Here is an 11,101-nt window from a genome sequence, read left to right on the forward strand (position 1 = left end):
CTTAAGAGGTGTAGTTGGCCAGTTTGTTGGCAGGAATCCGACCAATCGCAGCACTTGCTTCTGCTCAGTGTTTATACACCCCCCTAAGCCCAGAACCCTCAGGGATGTGTCTGAGTGAGAGTCTGCAAGGGTCGAAGATCTAACGTGGGTAAAACATGACAACGGTTCTGAAATGTAATCTCGTGAATTTTAGATATGGAAGACATTTTTAAACATCTCAAACACTTCGAAGGGTGTCAAGCATTCATGGATTTGTGAATGAGACGGTGAGGGAACAATAATCTTTCCAAAAACTACCCGTCAAACCAGTGCCCCTAGAGGCCTATTAAAAGAAGTCTTCTGTACGGAAGGAGAATAATTGTATTAATAGTCAGGCAGCACTATAGGATCTCACGTTATTGATATCCCCCACCAGAGAGCTTCTCAATATGATATTCAGAGCATTAATAAGACCGGGAACCGCTAATATCTATTTAAAGATAAAGAGGACTAAATGAAGTGACCCTATGTTTAGCTTTAGTCCACCGCTCTCATACGTCAGTTAGAGTGATCAGGTCCCAACTTAAATTTAAGCTTACAAATAAAAACGAAATACCCAAGCTGTTTGCCACTGTCAAAGCATTAAAATGTTATCTAAAAAAAGTTACACTCCACAATAATGACAGGCAAGTTGACATTTATACATCACGTTTTATTTATTTTTTCTGAAGAGGTATCGGCAGAAATGTTTCTTTGATCGGGGAGCACCATCAACAGTCCATCTATCGATCAATAATCAAAAATCTATATGAGCCATGGTTTGTCTATGTATTCATATACAGAGCAAGTCAGCAATGGACTTTCAAAATATATACATTTTTAAACTGCGTTAACGCAAGATAAAATAATCGTTGCTGTAAATGTCTGCGTTAATATAATAACGCCTTAACTTGCCCAGACCTAGTATTCATCTGTTATGAACACCTGAGATTCCCTTAAAAATGTTTCTGCCAGAAAATACAGAAGTTGTCATTTTCCTTTTAAGAATACAGATTTCTATAACTATAATTGTCAGTAGATTATCATTTAATAACCTTGTAATATCTTTAGCGTCATTGTTGATGAAATGGAAAAATAAAAGGTTAGTTTATCCCCACAATTATAATCCAAACACTATATACATATGATTAGATGACTTTATTAACACACAACAAAGCAACTGCTGGTATAAAATGAGCGTGTGGCAGAGTTGGCGAATGTCATCATTGTATTTAGCGTTTTAGAAAATGCCTGAGTTAAAGAACAACAACGTGAATCAAAATACAAAAATTAGTATTTACACAATAAAGAATGCAAATACTTTGCTTGTCCATTATGAATATAAGCTGGGCTCATATCGTGATAGTGTTAAAATGCTAAAATAATTACTCTCCCAAAAATGACCAACTGAAACTACAGTAATCAAAAGAAATCTCATCCAAAACAAAACTAATGTGACTCATAAAAAAAAGAGCATGTCTTTCAGAATGGGATTGTTCTGCATGCGATACGAGACAGTTTAGCCTTAATGCCTTTTCTATAAAAATACATTTCTAAAAAGAAATCCTGAAAAATAATTACCAGCATTAAACAAACCTGTTCAGAAGACCACTACAGCAGGTCATCTAGTAAATGGGACAAGCTCACTGACCACAGACGCATGAAATTGTAAATTGGTTAGAAAATTCTTACACACGCACGTACGTTCCAGAGGCAGGTTAAGGCAAAATATGCAAATAAAATTCAAAATTCATCTTTTTAATGGTCAGCCTGCCACTGGAGGACCAACATTAAAATGCCCGTCCGCCAGCCATGCTTTAGAAAAAGAATGTTGGTATTTTTTCTTTTATGCAACTGAATTTCCGATCAACCCAATGCCTGTGTGGAATAAATCAGCCTTAGAAGTTTATATAACAATAATCACCCAAAGTCCCCCTAAAACCTGGTAAAACATCAAAATCAGGTCTCACACAACTTGTCCAGAATGATATCCACGTCTCGTCTATCCAGTCGTCTCGTCTTTAGCAAATCTGTTTGTCCAGACAAGTCTGAGGTGGTGGCTGTGTACACACACACACACACACACACACACACACACACACACACACACACACACACACACACACACACACACACACACACACACACACACACACACACACACACACACACACACACACACACACACACACACACACACACACACACACACACACACACTTTACAGCAGCACCGAGTGGATGGAAAACCTCTTAATAAGAATTTGTCTCACCGCTTTATTCTCCCGGAAAGCGAAACATGTCATTTCTACGATGCTCAGGGTTATACAGGTGTACAAGGGACATACTCTGTAAATAATGCAGCTTTGGTCTTGTATTTACTTTGGACAGTCAACTAGCCCCCCACCAATCTTAAAGTCTTTATGCTAATGCTAATATGGGCTAACCAAACACATATTCCATATGACATTCAAATACATTTCTTCATTTGACTGTTTTCAGATTGTCAGTTCAAAAACGGCACTGAAAGTCCGTTGGATTGGAAATGTAATCTGGGTAAATGTAAAGGGAAAATCCTTCTAGTCTCCTGCAACATGCACAACTGTCCAGGACTCATTTAACTGCATGTTCAGAAGAAATTGTTCTGTTCTCTCCAAAACGTAGTCCCTGCTCACTAAAGGGTCTTCAACGCTTGTGGGTAGTACTTGAGGAATATCCTGCGGGCGATCTCGTACGTGTCCCCCTGAGGCTTGGTCGGGTACCGATGGCCGTTGTAAATGAATCCCTTTTCTACCTGGAAAGCCGCCTGGTTGAAGGCATCCTGCTTGAATGGTCGTCCACTGTCCAGACACTCAACCAGAGTGTGAATGAAAAGGCCCCATCGCTGGGCGTAGTAGTCCTCCATAAGACCGCCCCACTGTTTGTTGGCGTAGTCCAGGATCTCGCTGCTGGGACCCCATAGGGTCAGCTGGTTTCTGGCGTTCATGTCGTAGAGCTGTGCTTCCTTTTCGTCTAGGGCTAAAGATCGCGCTCGTTCCAGCCACGTCCCTAACAGGAAGTTGCGGTCGCTGCATAGCAAACGATTGAGTTCAGGCAACAGATCATGGACCAGCACCCCGCCTGCAATCAGCAGCTTTGGCAGCTTTTTGTTCTGGAAGGCGTCTGTGATTTCGTGGTAAAACGAGGTTGTCAGGACTTCTAGGACCTGCCGAGTCACATCCACAAGGTCGTACCGGAAAGTCTCCTTGGACATGAGAGACGGAGCTGCCTCCATAATCAGTTTCCAGGCTTTGTACAAATCCGATGGTTCATACCAGACGTCAGAATTCATGTGAAAAGAGGGTCGGCGCACCAGTGGGCTGTGGTTGTGGTTTCGGTAGTGTGGCACTGTGCAATTGTATACGCTGGCGAACAGGAGCCTCCATGCGGTGGTCAGGTTCTCCTGTGTGCTGCCGTAGCGGCGCATTGCATACAGCGACGCCCACTTGGACAAGTTGACGGGCTCTTTGCGCCACGCTAGCTCGCTCATCAACTCAAACATCACAGGATTCTGCTCGATGCCCTCCGGCGTCATGCCTAGGCCCACCAGGGTGGAGTTTGGGAAATGTAAGGCTTTAAACGGCCCCGAATTGATACTCTCCACTGTGCCAAAGAATCCACTGTTGCCCCCAAAGTTTTGCAACATGCACCAGATAAAGGGCTGTCCGTAGAAGGACTCCGTGCGAGAGAAAATTGGCTCAGTCTCCGCAAACAGGTCCAGCACGATCATTCTTCCAAGGGGCACGCCGTGTAGCAGGGCCTTCATTTGAGCTGGCTTCCAGAACGCTGCGTCACTGAAAAACAACCAGCCTTGCATCAGCCAAATTGCCTGAGGATCAACTGGGGAAAGGAGAAAAAAAATTAAGATCTGGATGAGGGACAACAAGGACACAGTTCTGGAACAGCAAGGAGTACCAGGGGGGCCGTCTGTGTGAGAGAGTTAGACAACGTGTCACACATGGGTCATCAAACTGGGGCAATTATTGTACTGCTACCCGCAAAACCAACAGTACAGTCATTACCAGACTTAAATGTTGCAATGTGGACCGGATATTGGTGCCCTGGACACTCACCTGCAGTCATTGAGGCAAAGACAGAGCGACTGACTGCAGCCAGGTACGTGGGGTCAGAGGAAGGTGGACTCATCTCATTGAAGGTGTCAGTGTTGTAGATATGATCTGTACCAAACTGCTTGACCACCTGGGACAGAAAAAGGGAACCGATCCGGAGAAAAAGTGGGTCGCGAGGTTCCAATACGTAGGAGCACGAGTAGCTGCAGTTGAAGTGAGACCAAGGCCTCAATCTGGTTACATTGGCTTCTGGATACAGCCTAAAACACAAGAAATGTTTGAGAGACCCACAGATTTTGATCAAATATTCCCCAGTCCTGGCCTCACAGACGGGCCCTCTCAAAGGAATCACGCAAGTGGGACACAGAACTGGAGCAAACAGAACAAAAAGACAGGGAAAAACCGGAGTTGAAGAGAAATGCCCAAACTTTAGCTTCCTACACATTTTTTCCCAGGGCTACATTATGCATGAATGAACTAAATTCACTTGTTCCTAAACGAGGTCCAACTATGTCTGAAGGCAAAAAAGTTCAAACGTAAAAAAGTTAAAATGTATGGTCAAACTGAAAGAAAGGAAGAAGCCGGTTATATAGAAGGACCAATGATTACAGGAAGCTTAGCCAACATTTAGATCAATCAGGACCAGATAAGAGCCTAAAAAAAACAGGTGGTGGCTCGGCTGTGTATAGAATATTAGGATCCAAAAATGTTGAAACAAAGACATGCTTGACTCACCTGAGGATTCCCTTAGGAATGTTCCCAGAGAAGGCCGGCAGCACAGGAATCATACCAAAAGATCTCATTCTCGCCAGGATTTTAAACTGCAAAATGAGAAGAAAGAAATTCTTATGAGAGGATTTGCTCTGAAGCACATTATATTGAAAACACTTAATTAATTAATAACTATGGTTAAACAACAACAACCGTGGCCTCATTTTGGCCATTGTTCCTGTTGAGAAACAAGCTACAGGCTGGAAACAAAGGGTCCAGGGCAACCATAGTAACTTGGATGTTTACAACAATCATGAGTGCAGTTGGATATATACTGGATTTTCTCAGATTGCAACTGATAGTTTGGCATAAACAATAGGAATGAGAACTGCAGCCACTACATGAAGAAGAGTGATGATTGATGTGGTTATACATGTAGTTCCTCTACATCTTTCTGACGGTCAAAGTGTCAAATTGAAAAGAACCCTGCTGACAGCATTGTTTAATGGTAGCGCTCCGTGATGCCAGTCATCAATGTCCCGATTCTACAGAGTGGCTTCTAACTGCATTGACAAGCAAGGAGGTTTCAGTACTTGGAGGGAGAGCTGGTTCACATGCCAAGACTGTGGCAGAGGCCCACCAAACTTAACGAGGTTCCCCATACGGTTCCAGGCCAGAAACGCTGCACCTGAGAAGAACTCTTCAATCTCCGACTGGTTCAAGCCAAGAGCTCGGTAAACCTGAAAGGTACACAACAAGTTGATGTTTATCCACATGCTGATGCACACATCCATTTACATCTTATGCATCTAACCAAAGACAGTACGGTTGCATAAGTATGAAATATCTGATTGTTTTCCCCATCTTAGGAAAGTTTAATATGAACATAGGAATGAGCTACTCTCTCATGGCCAGAAACTAGAAAGTAAGTGAAGTTAAACATGTACAATAACTTTCTTTTTGTAATTATATTAGTCTCAGTAGTAATGTAGTACTCAGTTCCCCTGGTACTCTGTCATCTGGAACATCTCTCATAAGTCTTTGAAAAAGTTCCAAAAGTGACTACAATTGATGACTTTACACATTTCAGTACTCGGGCTCTAGACTTTAGATTTGGAATAGCTGTTCATGTTTACTAATAATTGGACTGTCTGACTGTGAGCAAAGATTTTAAAAATGGCTGTGTCCTCCCAGCTCTTTGAATTACTTCCCTTTCTAACGATTGGGTTTTCTCAGAGAGTAATGTATTTGTGTAGCTTTTTCTGCTCCGGAATCAAAACACCAAAGCTTTCTGCCAAACGTGGTCATTTAGGTAAGGCTTAAAGAGATGAAGACGAGTGCTAAGAGCCGTTTTTCCAGCACTCTTGTGGTTCGTTTTTTTTTTTTTTAGAAAGCATCTGCCCTTACCTCCTGCCACAGGGCTTCCTGACCAGTGAAGGCCAGCGGCAGATTGATTCCATTGAGCGCCATCCAGTCGATCTCTCGCTCCCATCTTGGCCAGTCCCACCACACGGAGGAGTAGCTAAAGGTGCACACGTTCTGGTAATACCGGAAACTAGATGGAAACACAAAAATAGAGACCATTTTGAAAGGGACAAATTTAAGAATGACATATTCAAATGTGATAAAATACTTAACTCAAATTCAACCTTTTACCAAACTACAATCTATAAAGTTACCAGTCAACAACAGAGAAGCAAAATGACACTTAATTAGGATTACGCACAAAATACAAATACACCACCAAAGGGCACGATGGTTTTCTTCATGGAAACCCCCCCCACCATCATAGCACCTGTTGGAGCCTCTTATGAAAGTAGAATGTACACAACTAAACAAATCTAGCATTGTTAATATGACAGTTTAGGACATGGTCTACTAATCCACACAAATAAAAAATACTGAGCACACTTATTAGTCAAGTTGTATTGTTTAAGAACATCAGTTATTTGACAAATCTAAATAAATTCATATGTTAACAACCCATAGGGGTGAGACACGCACACACAGAATATATCAGAATTGTTTAGTTATCCGGTTTATTCACAACAGGTGCTGATTGTGCTTCAACAGGACAACACAAATGGCCTGACCTACTTTCTTTTTAAGTGCAACACTTAAATCAAGGATTTAACATATAAGGAGAAAGATTACAACAAATAAAAATAAACATGCAGGACAAATGTATTACAGCAAGAAGGGACATTTGTTTTGGGGAAAAACACAATTGAGATATTGCGGTGATCTTGAGGTGATTTGGATATTGGATTACCCTTCATATGGGGCTATTTTTAAAGCATGTTTTAAATTAATACATGCCTCAGCAGGAGTGACGGAGATGCATGTACACCATTTAGCTGTACTAATTACAACACAAAAAAGAAAAAATTGGGCATGCATTGATTGTGCAAAACACAATCCTCACGTTTAAATTACCAGAATATCCAGAACATTACAATGAATTTGATAAAAAAAAAATCAATCAAGAAAAATAAAAGGAATAATGTTTGAAAATCATACATATCTTTAACCCTAACCCTTCCAAATTGATTGAAAACGTGTTCAACAAAACACTAGATGTTTTAACAAGCCAAGGTCTAAACAGAAATTATACCAAGGTTTTAGATACTGGAGAATAATAACAAATCTATTTTTGTGATGAATGTACAACATTGTTTTTTATCAGCCTCAGTTAGCAGGACTGGTGGTACCGTTCAATCAAAATTCAGAATAAAAGCTAATTGGAAAATAATTGGGTAACGGCTCTCTGGCCAAGGCTCAGACTTCAATATCCCAAGATAAAAGGTCCAACTCAAAGGAATAGTTGGTTTATCTGACATGAACTTTGATGCTTGGTCAGCACAGATTAAACAATATGTGGACCGAACAAAGGAAAATTCAAATAAGATGGCACAATTACACAATATCCAGTTACAATTGGCAAATCACAGCTGGGGGAAAGCAGAGAAAAGGTGACCTAGGTTAAGAGTGAGCGCCATGTCAGGTGGAAGTGCCACCTCAATACGGCCCTTATCCAGATAACCCTCCCTTTTCTTTATGTGCCGTCTACCAGCAACCACAACCAGACGTCCCCAACCAGGCTTCCAATTTTTGATCGCGTTCCTTCGATGCATTTGTTCATTCTTTCTCTCAGAATGTAATAATTCAATTGAAAATGATTAATAACTTTTCACTCAACTTCATGTCAACACAGCAGCCCTCCATGTCGTTCTTGATAAAACACTCCGCGACACCAACAACATGAAAACAACGTAAAGTGCTGCTGCATTTAAAAATGAATTTGACAAAAAACAAAGTTGACAGACCCATTTTCCACATAAAAGTTGCTAACCGTGCTGAGTGCACCGAAGCACCTACTCCACACATTTGTGTAAACATGATGTGCAAATTGCTGCAGATTTTGCAAGCAGGCCATTTTTATTGATGTTGTGGCATAAAGTATAAATTCATGGGTACTCTCATCTTCACCATTGTTTAGTGCAGATAGTAAATGTCCTTTTAATGCGCTAAAAGTTAGCGTCATGGGAAAACTAAAGCGTGCCATGGATTTTTCAATCCAACTACTGTGCACAAGACATAACTGGGGTGAGGCGATGCGACTAATGCACAACGGATAATTGAAAGGAAAGGGTCGGCTGTGGCACAAGTGTCCATAGTGCCCCCACTAAACAATGAAAATGAATGCATGACCATGCTCCATTTTTCCTAAGGGGAGGTTGGGTCTGTGGCTGGTATTAGAGCAGAGATAATTCAAACACTTGCAAAGTTTGATATCACAAGTTGTAATGATGGATGGATCTACTGGAAACTCAGATGTTCTTAATAAAAAACAAGAGCAGAGATGTGTCGGCTGCTGGTGTGTTAGAATTGTTGTTGTTGAGTTTACATGCAGTTCATTTAAAAATTAGTTTTTACAAATGCAATAGCCACATTCTCCTCTATCTTCCTTTGATTATATGGCCAAATGTATGATGACTATGTTGGGGCCATGGTTAATAAAGTGACAAATGCTTAATTTTTTTTAATTTTTATTAATGAGGAGTCGAAAATTAGAGAAATGAAGTCTGGCTATGTATATCCAGACTTCATAGCAGCACGTAGCTGATATTTGTAACATTATTGTCATGTGACAATAGTGGTGCAAAATGTTTATCAATCAACAAACCGACCCTGAATGGAGAGACAGCGAGATCCTCCTCATGGCACTGGCACACCATTAAATCTGCAGGCGTCACAGCACTCAGTGGTCGGAAAATCGCCGTTGTTTGTATTACAGGTCAGGTGCCGTAAATCGAGTTTTATGATATTAGTGGACATTTGAGCCATCACGGTGTACTTTTTTGTTTCTCTCCAAGTTTGATTCTGCTGGTTTTGTAACAAATGTGATCATAATACAATCCTTCCATATCCATGAAAATTAATCATCCATTTCATTATAATTTAAAAACATTTTAAAAATAAAGTACAACCCAAAATTACAAATATCTTCACTCTTCCAGTGCTTATTTGTAGGTTTCATTAGTGTTTCCCCTACCATAATAACAGCGCCCCCCCTGCCCGCCCCCCTGAAAAAGTGTGGAATTTTTTTAAATATATATACATATATACACACACACACACACACACACACACACACACACACACACACACACACACACACATATGAATGAAATGGATGATTTATTTTAATTATTTTATCCGATTGTTGTAAAGAGAAAATATAGTCAGCCACGAAGTTGGCACAGATTCACTGACCGCCAGAGACTCGCGTTTCGTGACAGCGCCACAAGGAGGATCTCGGCCCCGATGTTCTGTCACGTTAGTGTGATGTACACCACGTATGCATAAAGTTACTTCTAGAAGAATCACATTTTTTAACCATTAATTACATTTTAACGTTATATCTTGTAGTCTATCTAACTGACCCCACGAGCATACACTGCATCAAACGTTTAGTGGTCCTTCCGAACGTGTACTCTCATGGGAATAAGGGGGCCGTGCACTCACCGATGCTGGGTGTTGATGCGCAGGACGCCGGTGATTTTGGGCAGAGGACGAGGCAAATCCAGTTGGTCCCCGGACCAGGAAACATGGCAGTTGCAGAAATATTTGAGATAGTTGTAAATGCCAGAAGCCACTGCCACTCCGGTACTGCCCGTAGCGACGACCTTGTAGTTCCTGGTGGACCTGAGCTCGCACACATCCAGGCTGTCGTTGGAGAGGCTGCGGTTGACCGACACTATGAACTCCGGGGACCGGGTGCCGAGCAGCCGCTTCAACAGCTCGACCACCGCTCTGCCTTGCGCCTTGTCGCTGGCTCGCGGTTTTATTTGGTCTAGAGATGGGAATTTACAGAAGACAGTAACAAAGAGACAGAACACGACGACCAGAACCAGGCCACGGCTGATTCTATGGGACATGTTGAATCTCGGAGTTTCCCACCGTAGCGCAGATTTAAAAACAACTTAATTTTCTCATTTGCATGTGACCAGGAAGCGTTGCAATTTCTCGCCAATCAGAAAGCGAGAGCTGCTGCCTCCATAACTCACAGCCAATCAGAGGATACTGTACCAATACGACAAATTCCTCCGAGAAAGAAGTTTGTCACGTTACCAATCATTCACGTGACTACAATGTTACACAAGTTTTTCCCAATCCTGCTTCTTTAGACTGAATAAATAGTTTCACATGGAAAATCTGAGGGTGCTTTCTGGAGAGGTACTGTGTATATGCTAAAACACTTGAGCACTTTCATATTAATTAATATATAAATGAAGGACTACATGCCATATCTTAAATATTCTAGTTAAGTGAGGAACCTGAATACTGACACCACTTATTAATGTCAATCAATACGGACCGTCACCATGGTTCAGTGCTCATTAGCATAACATAGCTTAGCATGTGCATAAGTTTTCATTTAGGAAAAGAGAAGGTTCTCCAGAGTTTAACTGTCAAACAATGAATTCTGTGAAAGTTGAAAATGCCCATCATGTTAAAGCGTCATTTACTTTTATGAGTGTCATTTACTTTTTTTTATAGAGTAGTGAACCATCAGCTCTGTGCCCATTCAACTTATCGTTTCAAGAAAACCAACCATAAGAACGCAGCTTTAAAAAGAAATCTGGAATTGTCTAAAGAAAATGTTATTGGTAGAATTACATTTAAATAATTACGTAAATGTAATGTTTTAATTCAATGACTAAAATGAACAGAGCCATTCTTCAGATGACTTCATCGCAA

At 41.2% G+C, this 11,101-nt stretch overlaps 1 protein-coding gene across 1 annotated transcript; it reads right to left on the bottom strand.

Moving 5' to 3' along the window:
- Positions 1-1,161: 1,161 nt before the first annotated feature.
- On the bottom strand, positions 1,162-10,360 carry naglu (N-acetylglucosaminidase, alpha). Its single transcript, XM_037464246.2, has 6 exons — positions 9,866-10,360; positions 6,245-6,392; positions 5,431-5,577; positions 4,862-4,947; positions 4,130-4,386; positions 1,162-3,896 (listed from the first exon to the last, which is right to left on the bottom strand). The coding sequence occupies exons 1-6, from the start codon at positions 10,276-10,278 to the stop codon at positions 2,692-2,694; spliced, it is 2,256 nt and encodes a 751-aa protein (XP_037320143.2). The 5' UTR covers positions 10,279-10,360; the 3' UTR covers positions 1,162-2,691.
- Between the last annotated feature and the right edge of the window lie 741 nt (positions 10,361-11,101).

Source organism: Pungitius pungitius, chromosome 21 (assembly GCF_949316345.1).
Source record: "Pungitius pungitius chromosome 21, fPunPun2.1, whole genome shotgun sequence".
In the NCBI taxonomy this organism is placed as follows: domain Eukaryota; kingdom Metazoa; phylum Chordata; class Actinopteri; order Perciformes; family Gasterosteidae; genus Pungitius; species Pungitius pungitius.